The following is a 16,156-nucleotide window of genomic DNA, read 5'->3' on the forward strand; positions in this document are numbered from 1 at the left end:
GGTTGCCCAGAGAGGTGGTGGATGCCCCATCCCTGGAAACCTTCAAGGTCAGGTTGGAGGGGGCTCTGAGCAACCTGATCTAGTTGAAGATGTCCCTGCCCACGGCAGGGGGGTTGGACTAGATGACCTTTAAAGGTCCCTTCCAACCCAAACTATTCTATGATTCTATGAATAGTGTGCCTTGCTGGGGGATGACATCTAGGTAAAGGAGCGTGGCTAGTGATCTGCTCGTGAATGTGGTCAGCTGCAGAATTTGCTTACTTTCAGTATTAGGAAATATGCAATTACAGTGTTTCAAATGGCCACTGGTTTAATTTTTCTGGGAGTCGATGTTCCTCTGAATTGGGAAACTATTCTAATTAAAAAAGAACCCTTGTAGTTGCTGCTGTTGAAGCAGTGTTTAATGTTGTGTGGCTGTTGGCAGGAGACTTGATGCATTTTCACATGACCCCCTCTGGAACAAAAGCAGATTGTTTCCCTCTGTTTTTCTGTTACACAAGTGAGTTCCTTTTGAAACAATTTCTTTTTCTGCAAATTCTGGAAATCGACACCAGGAGTAGATCTTCCTTCGTTATGCCTTTTACAATCTGCTGTCTGATAATGCTGGCACAAAAAGCTGCTTTGGGGTAGCAGCCCAAAAAAGCTGAGACCTCTGCAGAAAGCCTCCTCCTCTTGGGGAATGAGTTCTTCCAATTTTATGGAAGGGTTGAACATGGAGTTTCATTTCTTGCTGTCTTTGCTATAGCTAGACGGAGTTTGTTTCTGCTTTCTTAGTAGTTTCATTTACATACCTGCATTTCAGTGTCCAGCAAACAACAGTATATAGCAAGTCAGTTCTGAATTGAGCTTTTTTGTATATTTTTGTATACCTAACCTTTGTTTTTGAAACAAACTCTCCCATCTGAAGTCTTCCTCTGCAAAAAGGGGAGTTTAAGTCAGGCACAGATGCTGGGTTATTGGATGATGCAGCGCTGCGTAACTAAATGAATCGGCACTGGATCAAAGGAGTGACAGACAAATTGAGTAAGTGGGGATTTCAAGCAACAAAATTAATTATCTGCTGGGGAGTTCTTTTCCTGGCGATATTTAATAGCTGACAGATTAAAAAAAAAGAGGTGGAAAAAAAAGAAAAGAAGAGCTTGCTCTGGATAACTTACTTTCTTCTCCTTGGAAATTATATACTCATTTCTCACAGTCTTCCTGATGTTCATGCTTCTTGTAGCACAGCATAGGCTGCTCGGTTAAGTTTCCTTATTCCTAGGACACCAGCGTGCCAGTGCTGTGGCCGTTCATGCAGGCGCTCATAGTTTGTGTGCCATAGCTGGTGAGGTGAGGGAATCCCAAAAATGCACCATCTTGTGAAGTGTGTACTTATTTGGGCTGGGCTTCTTCAGTCGGAAAATAAAACCGATATGAATCAGGACTGCAAAAGACTTTTAACACTCCTGGTTATTTTAATCAAGCTCTTTTGTTTGTGGCTGGTGACCAGATTCCAGGGAAGTTTCTGTGCCTTTGTGTAGTCCAAAGCGGTACAAAGACTTGATGGATGCGGAGGGGAAAGTCCTCTTCTGCACATGTCCCCGAGAGCCCCATGGAAACGGTGGGTTGGGGGTGCAGCCAGAAATCCTCGGCGAGCGTGTCAGCCTCCTGTCTGGAGCCCTCCGATGAAAGGGATGTGGACTTACATAGAAGACCACGAGATGTAAATGCACGTATCCAAGCCCATTGTATTTTCTTGGTCCCATGGGAAGCCAAAGCCCCTGTGCGGGCCGGGTGGCTCCCAGTCCTGCTTTGGACCGGGGAGAGGATGTCGTTTGCATCCTGCTTGGCTTTCCTTGCTGGACTCAAAAGAAATGGGGGTGTCAGTCCCAGCTGACTAAAACCAGAGGACCTGCTATTCATTTTACTTGTGTAAATCAGAAATCCCCTAGAGGCAGGGTTTTCACAGGTGGAAGAGATGTTTCTTTAGCTAGAAGTGAAAAAAATAGAGGTTTTGTTGTTAGCAACTACATGTAAACTCGGGTAATTGTTTTGGTTTGTGCTGCGGGTACGTTGACAGCTTATGTGTTGGTTACGTTATTTCCCCATAACTAAAAACTGCTGTTAGTATTAGTACTTCGTGGGGGAGAAACACCCAGAATGAAAACTATCCTATTAAAAATGGATACAATTATTTTAGTGAACGTTCAGTACAGTTCTGGATAGAAAAGAGGAAATTGGAAGGGTTTGGGTTTTTGGGTTTTTTTCTTAATCAAGAAGAAAATTACTTCCTCTTCTCTTGAGAACAGCTTCATGTACAATTGTCCCTGCTCATGGAAAGTGTGGCTACTTCTTTCCTGCTTTAACCTTAGGGAGGTACAGTGACTTATGTACTGCAATATATACACCAGGTGCTACCAATAAATACTGGCCACGTGAGGAGCTGACAGATGACATTTGAATCACTCTACTGTGCTGATGTTGGATGAGTTTTATCTGGTAATGTCTTAAGCAGTTTCTGGAACTGGAGATGCTTATGCCACGAACTGCAATGTTCTTTCCTTTGCCTCTGCAGCCCTCTCTGTCATTTGGTGGCTGTCGATCTCTTGGTTTTACAGGCTGTTAATCAGCTGTAATCAGTCACCTATCCGCAAAAGTGATAGCAGGCCAGTTTCCACTTTTTTTCCTTCCTTCCTCCTCCCCAGCTAGCGTTGCCAGCTATTCAAGGCTCTTTGTTAAAAGAGCTTCATAGTGTTTATTTGAGAATTTCAGTGTTGTTGGCTTTCTCAAGGTCCAATCCTCCTCCTCCTCCTTGCAGAGGGATCTTGCAAGATGTCATCTGGTATTTGCACTTACAAAATACAGAATTAAAAAGAACTTCAGGTTAATCTGAACTCATTATTTTAAGCTTCTGTGTATCTAGATCCATGATTAAATACTTCAGTGGGAAATACTGCTCTTACACCAGTGGCTCTCTGACACTAGAATAAGCTTTATGTACTTTATATATGCTGGTAATGTCCACTATGTCTGCTGCAATTTTTGCATGTTAGTCTTTTCTTTGTTAACCCTAACAGATGGTGTTCAGATGATTAAATTATTTTCATGAGCTGAAGAGCTAACTTTCTCCTCTTCTTTCCGTTTCAGTAGGTTGTAGAATGGAACTTCTGGATAAAACAATCAATAGCTACCTTGATGTTTGGCTTGGACCCAGAGGTAAGATTTGTCAAAAATTAAATACATAAATAAAACTGATACTGAAATGCAGATACTATAGCATAAGAAACAGCTTCCCTCTAACATCCTGACGTTGACAGGTGACTACTTTCTTTAGTATCTGCAAAGCATCAAAATGTATGATTCTGTAATAAATAAAAAAGTTTATTCAATGCTTCTGATCTTTTGACCTGAAGAGCTGCTAATTTTTCAGCTATGACAATCATAGGTGCTATTCTTCTTACTATCAGTTAAGCTCATGTTGTTAGTCTTAGTGCCTCTAACATCCTGACGTTGACAGGTGACTACTTTCTTTAGTATCTGCAAAGCATCAAAATGTATGATTCTGTAATAAATAAAAAAGTTTATTCAATGCTTCTGATCTTTTGACCTGAAGAGCTGCTAATTTTTCAGCTATGACAATCATAGGTGCTATTCTTCTTACTATCAGTTAAGCTCATGTTGTTAGTCTTAGTGAACGACTTTCCTTACTCAGATCTTTGTTGCCCTTTTTTTTTTTTTTTTTTTTTTTAAGAATTTAGTAATAGCTAATTTAGTAATAGCTTTCATTTAAAAAAATATTTTTTTAATTTGCATTTGGCAAATAAAAATACTCTTTCCCTCATAACTAGAGCTGCTAAGGAATTTTTCACTGAAAAAATTTGTAGTTTTTGGAAAGCATTGCTTCTTTGAAACCATTCTTTTTAAAGAAACAATGGTTTTGGTAGGTTTTTCACTGGGAAAAAGTCTACAGGTGGAGAACAGCAATCCTGGTCAGCTCAAGGAAGGCAGTGGGACAGGGGACGGGTGATGGGTTCGTGGTGAGGGCTTCCACCTAGGGTAGGGATGGCCCTGTTCCACCTGGTCCTGACCGGGGGTGATTAAATATCAGCATCCCGTACGCAGTGTGTGTAGGAATGCTACTCAGTGGCATGTGCTTTCTTCTTCTGATTGCTTCGGTAGCATCTTTCCTACCTCTTTCTTTGTCCCAGTGAAACTCTGGTGGTGGTGCTGCCTCCTCGCAAGACAAAGTCCACAGGAGGTAGAACAAGCCTCCAATCCTTCAAAACGTGTTTTCTGTTTGCTTTTAAGTAGCTTGGTGCCCTTGTTGCCCCCCTCTTCATACTAAGCCCGTTTAAATTAGTCTGGATGTTGTGATACAACTTTTTGCATGTGCTGGCATGTGGTCTATACTTGCCGTGTCTTAAAAATAATGAGCCATAAAGGTGGCAAATCCAAACAATTCCCCGGCTTTCTTAACTACTTCCCAGCCTACGTTTTAAGGCCTCATTTCTTACGTTCAGGATCCACATATGACTCCTTTAAAATTAAGTCAGGGCTGTGAATGCCAGCAATACTCGAATTGTTCATTTATGGTTTGGTAATCTTGGTTTCAATCCTTTGGGCCGACTTCAGTGAGAGGAGTGAAATGCTGTGCTGTTGCTGGGTATGGACAACACAGTTGTGGTTCAGAAGGATCAAGCACTTGTCCCAAGTGTTCCCCTGAAAGCCTCTCGTTCGGAGTGGTTTATGTGCTTTTCCTGAGCAGTCGACATACTGCCAACAGGACTGGTTAGTCAGACTGGAATGACTGCTTTGTGTTTCATTGCTCGTACAAGGACTCAAAAATTTAATCCTCTTGAGTAGCACATACATAAGTCTATTGGGTTAATATTGATTAGAAAATAGTTATCAGGATCATCCACTGATAACCACAAAGGCATCTGCTTCACTCTTAGCTTTGCTGGCTCTGTGAGGAAAAAAGGTGTGTACTATCAGGAAAGGTTGATTTGAGAGAATATGGGGGAGAGGGTCATTGAAGCTTTTCTTTATAATTTTCTTTGTAATTTAAGCTCATCTGTGGTATGGACAACGATTCTGAATGGTAATGAGTATTTAAAAATAATAGCGGTAATAATTTAGGAATATCTTTGCCTTAGAAAAATTATTATTTCTGTTTTCTTTAACAACAGTATAACTAAAATCTTGTTTGTGAAAGTTTTTTGTAATGAGCAATGCGGCCCTTAGCAAAAGGGCTTGCTGCTCTTGCCTTCATCTTTCTCCGGTAATTCCAGCGCTAGAAGCATATTGGGTACAGCTTTTTCTGGATGCGTTGAACTCTTCCCCTTACAAAATCTAAGTCTTTGTATGTTTTTGTTTGTTTGTTTCAGACCCCAGAGTAAAAGGATGGCTTCTTCTGGAGAACTATACACCTACCTTTATCTTCTCAGTCTTGTACTTACTAATCGTATGGCTAGGACCAAAGTACATGCGGAATAAGCAACCGTTCTCGTGCAGGGGTATTCTAGTCATCTACAACCTTGGACTTACACTGCTTTCTCTGTATATGTTTTATGAGGTAGGAGAAAAGGGGTTGGGTTGGGGTTATTTTGCAGTATCTGTTTTAATTATATTGGCTTATGTTGAAAATGACGTATGAGGACAGTCCTCCTAAACCTGGGGAAACACATGCAGAAACGTTGCAACCGTTCTTCAATGTCACTTCTCAGGGGAGAAAACTGTAGCTGTAATGTTGTTACTTGTAAGGATGGTACGAAACAAACCTTCCCTTAAACATCTGTGGTGACCTTGATGAGCAACGTTTCAGGTGCACTTTCCTCGCTCAGTGCAAGTGAAGGCCTGATCTTTCAGCATGAACCTGGCTACTCCTTCAGTAACTCCTCCTTGCCTAGAAGTCAGGCTCAACGTGATCATGCTGGTGGGTTGTACAAAGTACTCGGTAGCAAAATTACAGCCTGTTTTGGAGTGCAAAACGTGTTTTACTTAAATGTGTTTAATCATGCACACACTCTTAGCATCTATTTCTGTAAGCCTGCAATAGCTTCTGTCCCCCTAGTTTTGCCAAAACAATTGCATCAACGCTGTTGTGATCCATCTATTTCTTGGAAGTTAAAATCTGACCATACAAATACATTTCAAACTGAATTGGACTTTCTGTGGACTTATTTTCTTTCCTAACAAAACAAAGATTTAGGCAGTATAAAGTTTTCCACTTCCCAGAGAGCACGTTAGCTGCTTTTACTCAGAATGGTATGTTTTTGATTAAAGTGAAAATGAAGAACTATGGCAGTGTAAATAAGAATGTGGTCAGAAAATGATTGAATGTGTGGCTTTAATGTACAGAATGCTCTGGCTTACTTTTAACCAGAAGCATTTCTCCTTTCTCTAAGGACAGATTTCATTTTCAACATGCAATTACAAGCTAGAGTTAAAACTACTAATCTTTTTGTTGTTGTTGTTGTTTTTTTGCATTTGCTTAGAAGTATACACAAGCTGTAATTCTCCTTTAAGTTTGTAGTTAATTCTATAGTGTTTTACAAGATGAGTGTTTAGATAGGAAGTGATTTAAATTTAAAGTTATTTCTCTTGTGTAGTGAATTGTCTAGTTAGAAATTACTGAGTTGGGTTATTAAGAACTTTGATACTTAATTCTTCGGGGGGGAGCAGTTTTGGATTCAGTAGGTACTTGGAATAATTTGTATTTCTTCGGGGGGAGCAGTTTTGGATTCAGTAGGTACTTGGAATAATTTGTATTCTTGATGTGCCTACATTTCTACTCCCTGTCAGGATGTTATAATCCAGAAAAATCTGTGTGTTGATCTGTTTCATTTGTCTATAAGTAGTGTTGCTGTGGACTTCATGGACAACATCTGCATTATTTTATGCAGCTATTATTTATAATTATATAATAATCTATTGTTTTAACCTCCAGTTATGTTATTGGGGGTTTAAAAGTGCAGACTTTTCTTCAGTTGTACTAAGTATGGATAAAACTTTGAGGTTAGCCAATCTTTTCTCCTTGAATACTTGGAATAATACTCATAGTTTCCAAATGAAAATTATTGTAACATTCTGCTGTGTTACAAAACCTGCTGATAAATTTAAACAATGGAAAAGATCTGAACCGTTGATCTCGTAAATGCCTTTATATACACAGACTTTTCTCGCTAACAATGAACTGGTTACCAAGAAAGGACTATTTATTGCATGCTGAAGAAGTCCTCATACTTGTAACCAGCTGAATAGCCCTTATATTGTGAAGGAATGAGGCAACTATAATACACTGAATATTAAGGCTCCTCCCTCCTATATAGTGAAATGCTTTACATCAAAGTGAATGTTGCTCTTAATGTAACGTTACCTATATGGAAGTGTTCACTGGTGGTGGTGTAAATATACCTTCTCTTTATAAATGGGAATACACGAAGCTATAGTGTTATGAAGACTATTAAACTCATGATAGTTGCAACGAAATGTGTCTGACAGCACTTCCAAGGTAGACATGAGGGCAAGCGATGTTCTGCAACAAGGGACTGATCCCATAAAAATGCTGCCAAGTAGAGAGCCGTGCTGGCATAACACTGCGCTGCTTGATGTTTGCTGGGAGAGAGCCGAAGGGCCGGGTGATAGGGAAAGAAATCAGCTTCCTGCACCTCCAGGTACGTTCTCTAGCTGTAGTGCCTCCGCAGTTACCTGTGTCAGTGCGAAGCAGGTGATACCCTCGCTTGGATCACGTCAGTCATGGAAATTTGGCTTTGAAGGATTAGCCATACATCAGTAGCACTTTATAGTATATGTACTCTCTTTTAAGATAAAATGGTGAAGAGGAGCATTCAAAAAGGAGATGTAACTCCCTGTTCTCTTCCTTGTTGTCACTTTGAGTTTCAGATGGATTAAACTGTCCTAGTTTAAGGAAAATCATAAAACATCACCACTTACGAACTTGTTTAGTAGCCTGTCTGAAAATAAGCTGCTTTAATAGCTTGCATATGATATACCTGAAACCCTGCTTTGGAGTTTTTCCTGAGTTATAGCTGTGGTGATTCAGGTCATGATTCATAGCATCACAGCTCAGTTTAAATATTATATGACCAAAACAAGATGTTAAAGTGAGGCATCCTCCCAGCTAGGATGAGAAAGATGACCTACTTGGTTTTCTGACCTTTACATCTGAATGTTTGTATACAATAACATGGGGGAAATTTTTTGCATTGTAGGATTTGTATAATTCTAGTTATTATATACTTGCACCATTTGGTCTACTGATGTAATATAACTTTATTTTAAAAACACTAGAAATCTTATACCTCTTATTTGGAATTCCTAAGATAGTAGTTTCTGTGTGTACTTGCTATAAATTATTTATTTGGGCATTTAGTGACCGGGCTGGGTTCTGGTATTAGCAGAACATGGTAGTGGTCTGTGCTTGTCCCAGACAATATAAAAGGCAAGACCTGGGGGAGCGGGAGAGGTTTCTCCAGGCTGACGCTGCAGTGGCAGGCATCATCACGCCCGTACCTCAGGAAGAGGGGATGCTCGTTAGAGGGAAACAACGTTTTATTCTGTATACATTTACAGTGCTTGGACTTTGAGGGGAAATAATGTTCCTGTCTTGGGCAGGGGCAGCAAGGGTTGGCCTCCTGCGTGGTGGAGAAGGTGTGTAGCGGGGCGGCTGGCAGAGGGGTTATGGGTTAATCACCCGCTGGCTGGCATGGCTGTTTCTGAAAGAGCCGCGGGAGTAGTTAGGGCAGCAGAGGCAGCACTGCTTCCACCCGTGTCGCTGCTCTGCTCTCGGATCATGAGTCAAGTTGTCTTGCAACGCTGTGAGTAGGGCCCCTGCCTCTCTACTCGAGTCTCGGCTGGGTAATTTGACAAAGTAGGTAGAGTGCCAGGTACCCAGTCATACAGCACGCAGACCTATTTTATTTTGGGTGTCTTTGTTAGCAAAACTAGCCAAATGATCTGGACCACCCAGACTTACATTTGAGAAAACTGGTCAGTGATGAAGGCTTACTTTCTTAACAGTGATCTCTTTACTGTCTTCTTTCTTCATCTGAAAAATTAATTCCCTACTGAATTAGCCTGAGAAAAGTCTCAGATTTTCCTGATGAGAGAGGTGTTGCATATGCTGTAGGAAAAGCATCCTAAGAGCAGCACCCTGTTTTAGGAAGGAGGGGACTTGGTGAAGAGGTGCCGTGGCATGTGAGCCACAGGTGGCAGCTCGCTGCCGGTCTGCTCTTTCCTCTCCCCTTTCTTTCTCTACCGGTCCCAAAGCCCTTATCTCTGTCCTGAGGTGACTGCGTTCATGTAAAGATAAAATTTCAGGCGTATGCTTTCTTTGATCAGACGTGAACTTCTGCTTCTTTTCACTCTAATCTAGCTCTGTTTTGAAGCTCGTTAAACCCATCATGCCTTGACAGCGTGATGCAGTGCTGGGTCCCTTATCTGCCCCTCTCCAGTGAGTCTCAAGACTTTGGTTTTATCACCAGAAAACAAAATCCTCCCCAGTAACACCTCTCCTACAGCCCAGTCAGACTGGTGTTAGTGTGCTGGTTTATTTTGGTAGCAGAGTTGATAAAAAAGCACATGCCACAGCATTTTAAAGAATTCAGCAACGGAATCACAAAATGAAAGCAATATTAAAAAGAAATTTTCAGTGCAGGGGAAGGAAGTACGAGTTGCTTGAGCACAAAAGCAACTTCAAGCTGCAGGGTTCTTCCCTGAGCCAAAGAACTTAACGTTGACTTTGAGTACCATTTTAATTGGATTATGAAGGAGCTGTCTCTTTTTGTGTCATCTAAACATCGCGTACTCTGGTGAAAATGATTGTAGTCAGCCTTTTCAAGACAGGTTAATTTCTCGAGAGAAGATATGCCTGTGGTTGCGCATCAGCAATGCCATTAGCAAGCCTGGGCTCCTGCCAACCTGAAGATGAAGGGCTTCCTAGGGATGGCAGGCAGGGAAAGGTTGCCTCAAGCCTGGGGTGGCTGAGGAGCCACCAGCCCGTCGCTGGGAGGATAAGGAGTGCCAGGCAAGTTGAGACCTGCTGTGGAGTAGCTGTAAGGAGGGGTTAGAAACTCTGGCCATCCGGGACGCAGACCACAAGAAGCATGAGCAATGACTTAAATGCCATAGCTGGCAATTTATGACACCTCCATTTATTGCTTTCTAGGTGGCACATAAGCAGCTCCCCGGTGCTGTACGCCCAGCCCCATGCATAACAGAGCCATTTGGGAACCATTCGTGGTCAGGTCTCAGAGTGGCCTGTTGGTTTCATTTTTTGAAGCCTTCCAGCATGTGCTGAAAGTATTGTGGGTGCAAGAGATAGTGGTGTCAGGCAAAGGAGCAGCTGGCTAACTCGGAAAAAGGATTATCCGTGTGTGTTTTATGTTGCGCCAAGCAACATTTGTTGGCACCAGCAGCAGTTTGTGGGCAGCAGTAGCAGCTTTTCACCATTTAGTTCCTTCTGGAAAGGGAGGGATTAAATTATTTTTGTAACTATACTAACTATTTATATGATGAAAGATGTTACCATTTCCTACAAATGTTGCTTTGCTTCTATCATTTAAACCTCTGTGCCTGTGAGAGTATTATAATAATATGCTAGGAGTTCTATGCTCTTCTGGAAACGGAGTACTTGGGTTTAGCTGAAGCTACCTATAGCCACGCTGGTGCCTTTGCCCTTCAGAGAGGTGGGATCCATCCAGACACCTTTGGTTGGGTCACACTTTAGGTAGGGGACCTGTATCACTTGCAAGGAAAGCTCTTTGGGTTTCACTATGCTAGCCTTTCCTTGGGAGAAGTTTATGGACTGCAGGGTTAGTGATGGATGCTATTTGGATTAATTACAATATAAACATTGTGATTATCCCTCTATTCCTAACACTTCCTTGAACTATGAGAACTGTATGAAAACATCTGTAAGCTCTTAACAACATGATCACAGCACAATGTGGTCTTCTGTCTGAGGGACTGGCGGGCACTCGCGAAGCCAGGCCCTAAGAGCGGTTTGGTGCAAGGCTTGCTCCAGGACGTAGCTGGTACTTCAGCAGGGTACTGCTTTTAAACTGGTGTGCTTTGCGCGTCAGTGTCTTCCTCACGGCCGGGAGAGGAGTTCTCCTGTGGCTGCGTTCCCTTTGCTGCTTGGATAGAGAAATTGCTTGGGTCTGCTGTCAATGTGCACGGCTGCCCTGCTCTCACTCTAATACACGAGATAATTCCAGGTCTATATGTTATGATATAACTAGATGTCTCCTTTTTTTTTTTTTTTTTTTTTTTTTTTTGTTTTGCCTTTCTCTAAATAGTGGCAATAATTCTATCTCAGAAGGTCAAAAATAATGACCTAGGCTGACTGGGTATTTTAAAAGCTAATTTAGGGGGAAAATGAGCCGTGAAAGAAATAACATTAGGAACAGGTAGATCATTTAAGTGATAATCTTCATTGTAGCTTTTAGAATTAGCTTCCCATTCACAGTTCTGAGCAGCACTTAATCATACCAGTTATTGTAGTCTTTTAATCAAGTGATCATTTTAAATGACTTGGCTACAAAGAGTTTTTCACCATGGCTTTGCAAAGCTTTTTTTATCCTGCATGAGCGTAGATAAGACCAAAACCAGACAACTTGCTTGTGCAGGATATCTGTCTCTGCCTTTAAAATGTTTTTTGGGATACCTAACAATTCTTTTTTCACTTGGGAATCATCTAAATTTGTTACTCCTCTCCTCATGCTATTCCCAAGAGCAAAAACATCTTTATAAACAACATCCAGCAATCCCTTCTCTTGTGATATTAAAGGGGGGCTCACTCCTGCCCTTGCACCCACTCCCTCCTCCCATCCCACCCTCAACTTTCCCCTCCATCTCCCACCCATGAAAGAGTGGGACATGGACATCCACCTTGCCTCTTGCTTCTCTAGAGGTTTCAGCCAGCCCTTCGGCAACAGGCTCCCCGTCATCCTCTCATGACTAATAGCTGGTCATTACTCTTAAAAGTAATTTTGTCATGTCTGAGGTGTTATTTGTTATGCCAGGAAGTCAGGCAGGCAACGGCATATCCTGCAGAGGAAGTTACTTGTGCTGGGAAGGACGTAATGTACTCGGGATGAGTGAATTATTTAAAGAGATCTTGAAGAATCAAAATATGGTAAAACATCAGTTGTTAGCTGTTAAGGATAGCAGAGCTGAAGATTTGCTCTGTTACACAGTTGAAAAAACTGTAGTCAGATCTCTCTGTATAAAATTGCCTAAAAATATAACTTTTCCTTTCCAAAAATAATCAGAAAAAAATATATTTACTTTTTCTTTGGTCGTTCATTTTCTTCAACAATTAGATCATCAGCTAAGAAGGAAAGATATTTCTTAAGGATCTGTCTAGAGTATGTCTGTGCAAAACACACACGCTGTGTGGGATAAGTAGGGATAAGATGCTACCTCCTATTTTTATTCTGTCACACCCCAATTGGAAGAATTTCTGATTCGATCACTGCTTGGAGTTTGAATTCAACCTAATGCCACGCTCGGGTGCCCATGAATCCCTTGACACCAGATGTCTCAGCAGAGCCGCTGTCAAGGTTTGCACATGCCGCGGGGTGCAGCCTGCTCCCCAAATGACACTTTATTCTTTGATCTTCTCAGCTGGTGACAGGAGTATGGGAAGGAGGATACAATTTCTTCTGTCAGGATACACACAGTGGAGGAGAAGCTGATATGAAGGTAACGTAATCGAGACTTATAGCTAATAACATTTCAGACTGTCCGCTTGTGTGTAAGTGGAGAGCAGAACAGTATTGATTATGCGGATTTTGTTCAAACTATATGCTTTTTTTCCTCCTTTTACAATACAATGGCCAAGGCATTGTCAAACATAATAGTTAATCTACAATATATTCACGGTTGGTATTTTGGTGAGTAATTATCTGTAAATTTTCAAGTGTTCCCAGGTCAAAAAACAAGGACTTGGTCTTCAGACTGTATCCAAACACTGTGTGTTGTGACTCCCCTTCTCCTTCTGAGATGTGGTGGTGATTTCTTCTGGTCACCGTTCAGACCTCTCCTTTACAGAGAGCACTGCGGGACCAATTCTGTTGGTTTCTTGTTTCTCCCAGGGCACTCTAGGTGCACAGCAATAGCCTAATTGACATAAAACAGTCTTTGTCATCCTGTTTTCAGCTGTAGCTACGGGTTTGTACCTAGGTCTCCTACGGAGAGACCTGAGGCTGAAGCGTTACAGAAGATCTCAGCAGTGTCTTCAATCTAAGTAGTGCAGGACAGAATCTGGATTTTTAATTACTTAGATAGCAGAAGGGTTGAAAGGCCCCACAATGCGCAATGCTTCTAAAACTTGTTTCCTCCTTCAGAAGGGTTGAAAGGCCCCACAATGTGCAATGCTTCTAAAACTTGTTTCCTCCTTTCTAGATCATACGTGTCCTCTGGTGGTACTATTTCTCCAAACTCATCGAGTTCATGGATACCTTCTTTTTCATTGTGCGGAAAAATAATCATCAGATCACTGTTCTGCATGTCTACCACCATGCAACGATGCTGAACATTTGGTGGTTTGTTATGAACTGGGTGCCTTGTGGTCACTGTAAGTACTGGGTTATGGCGGGGAACGCTTGCAACAAGGGCCTCGTTTTGGTTTTCTTTTGGTCAAACCAAACATCTCTGGTACCTTCATCTGCAGGATTTGTTCTGTCCCATATTAAGCTGCTTTGCTGAATTGCAACTATTGCAGATAGTTGCAGGTATTAAACTGCCTGCAGAGCCTCTAAAAAAGGCCCGCTGATGTAGTTTGCAGAATTTGCATGGCAGTATGACATTTATCAGCTGCAGTAGTCCAGGTATGATACCTGTCAACCTTGTTTTCTCTTTTTTGTGGTGGTTGCAGACCCTGTAATGAAACAATACTCTTTTCCAAGTCAGGACCAGAAGCTTGTTTTAGCTGCAAGATGGCTAACAGTGACTCTTGTCCTTGTATCTGTCAAATTCACTTGAGATGTTACTTTCTTAATTTAATCTCGTTATACCAGTATCCATAACAAATTACTTCAATTAAAATCCTGTCGCCTGAGCGCTAATGAATTTGACCGAATACATCTTAAGTAGAAGTTTTCCATGTCTCTCTTGTCTAAATCCTGCTAACCTCTGGCTAGCTTGCTTTGATTCTTTAATTTCATTGCTTTTAACTGGCATCTAGTTTCCTAACTGCATTAGCATGGCTTAGTTGTGGTTCAGATATGCAGCTTATAGATACTGGTTTTGTTGAACACTCATCCAAGAGAAACCTTGTCAAATCCAGTGGATGTGAACTACCGGCAGTGCAGACCGAGAGGCTGAGTTGCTCAGGAAAGCTGGTCTGCTTTCTGAGCCAAACAACATAGAAACTCGTATTTGTTTTGTGTTGTCAGCACAACAGTGAGTAATGCTGAACTTATAAATAAGTGTGCATCTGGAACCACATTCTCTTCCAGGGAAGTCAATCCCTGTTTATACAACAGTCAAAAGTGCAGATACTTGGAGTCTATCTTGTGTTTGTGTGGTCTTGAAAATACTTCTGTGCTATTTCTAGTGATGTGTTTTTCATCTTCCTTTCCAAGCTTTATGTTCTGCTTGGTCATCACAGTTCTATGCAGTTTCGTGTTAAGCTAAAGGTTTCTTTAATGACTAAAGATGCTGTAAATAAGGACAAGTAAAATGGCTAACTTGCAGTTTCAGGAAGATATCTGTTGCTTTTGGTTATTCAATGACAAAAGAGGCTCCTGCCTGAAAGGAAGTGAAATAAGCCTAAAATTAGATGGGTGAAGCTATCGATTGTTGGGCATGTTTACTTGCCTCCTTTTTATCAGCTTCCTCAGTTCCCTTGAGAAGCCGGAATGTAGATGTGAAAAAGAATAAATCGAGGAAACAAAACCAGAAGGCTGGTTTAAAGTGCACAGCTGCAAAGCAGCTCAGCCACTCTGTTGGGTGAACAGAAAAAAAATCAGGGGAGTGGACTCTTGCCTTTCTTCTAAGAAAAATCACATTTTAAATAGTAACATTTTGAACTTGTTATTTTTGTAGGATCCATGAAACAGTGTGTTCCTGGTAATGCAGTGTACTTTCTTTTTCCTTTGCCCCTTTTTTTAGCTTACTTTGGTGCCACACTGAACAGCTTTATCCACGTCCTGATGTACTCCTACTACGGATTGTCTGCTGTTCCAGCAATGCGTCCTTATCTGTGGTGGAAGAAGTACATCACTCAGGGACAGCTGGTGAGTGATTACCTCTTCAGTGCTTTAGCAGGCTCCTGTATTCGTGATGGGGTCCTCTTGCCTTTACTGAGTTAGAAAACTTTGGCAGGAGCTAGAAGAAGAGAGAACGAAGGCTAGTACCTTTTACATCTTTAAGTGCCTAAATGACCTTAGAAATCCAGCTTCTGCACCTCCGTTTGCTCTGTTTTCAGGATGACAGGGAGCTGGGGACTGACAGTATACACGAATCAGTCCTGAGATCAGTGGGATCTTTCTCCACCTCCCCATGTTGTGTGGCTAGATGTATTTGGGAGTCGCAGCACTGCGTTTTCTGGGACTCACTAGCCAGGGAGGAGGGAGAAGCTTTTCTTCCAAGTCTGCTTGAGCTAACGCGTTCTTCTCTGTGCTTGGTTGCTCAGGCTGATGTTGAGATGACAGAGCAGAAACCAAGTGCAACGCAGTCCACAGCTAACAAGGCCCTTCATTCTAGTCCTGTGGGACAATGGCTTTTCTGTCTCACTTTTGCATGCAGTTGCAAATGGTTTATTAAAAACTGTTCAATATTTTTGGTCTCCTTCTGCACTTTAAATGGGCAGATTTTTTTCTCTTGTAATTCTGTGTTGGACTCCTTGCATCCATTTGTATTGTTTCCTGTGTATACAGTGATGAAGCCCAAATGCTGTGTACTGGAGGTGAAAAGAGCAACAAAATTAAGCAATATGGCACATGCTGTACTGATACTGCACGAGAACCAGGTTTCAATGTGTATAACACGTCGGAACATCACAAGGAAACGTGCATGGGTGTTTTGTCTTCCCCATTTTGTAGGTGGGGAAACTGAAGCCTAGAGATAGACCTTTTCGTTATCTTTTTTTTGTCCGTCCGTGTGTCGTCGTGTCCCCGTCCCCCCCGTCCCGTCCCGTCCTCCCCCC

At 41.8% G+C, this 16,156-nt stretch overlaps 1 protein-coding gene across 1 annotated transcript in view; it reads left to right on the forward strand.

Moving 5' to 3' along the window:
- Nucleotides 1–16,156, forward strand: part of ELOVL5 (ELOVL fatty acid elongase 5) — a 36,271-nt gene that overhangs the window by 15,559 nt on the left and 4,556 nt on the right. Inside the window, exons 2-6 of the mRNA XM_009288557.2 lie at nucleotides 3,127–3,195; nucleotides 5,367–5,554; nucleotides 12,631–12,708; nucleotides 13,411–13,582; nucleotides 15,121–15,245. Coding sequence (XP_009286832.1) covers nucleotides 3,138–3,195; nucleotides 5,367–5,554; nucleotides 12,631–12,708; nucleotides 13,411–13,582; nucleotides 15,121–15,245 — 621 coding nt within the window. The 5' untranslated portion in view covers nucleotides 3,127–3,137. The remainder of the gene's footprint in view (nucleotides 1–3,126; nucleotides 3,196–5,366; nucleotides 5,555–12,630; nucleotides 12,709–13,410; nucleotides 13,583–15,120; nucleotides 15,246–16,156) is intronic.

This window comes from Aptenodytes forsteri, unplaced genomic scaffold (assembly GCF_000699145.1).
Source record: "Aptenodytes forsteri isolate BGI_AS27 unplaced genomic scaffold, ASM69914v1 Scaffold100, whole genome shotgun sequence".
Lineage (NCBI taxonomy): Eukaryota > Metazoa > Chordata > Aves > Sphenisciformes > Spheniscidae > Aptenodytes > Aptenodytes forsteri.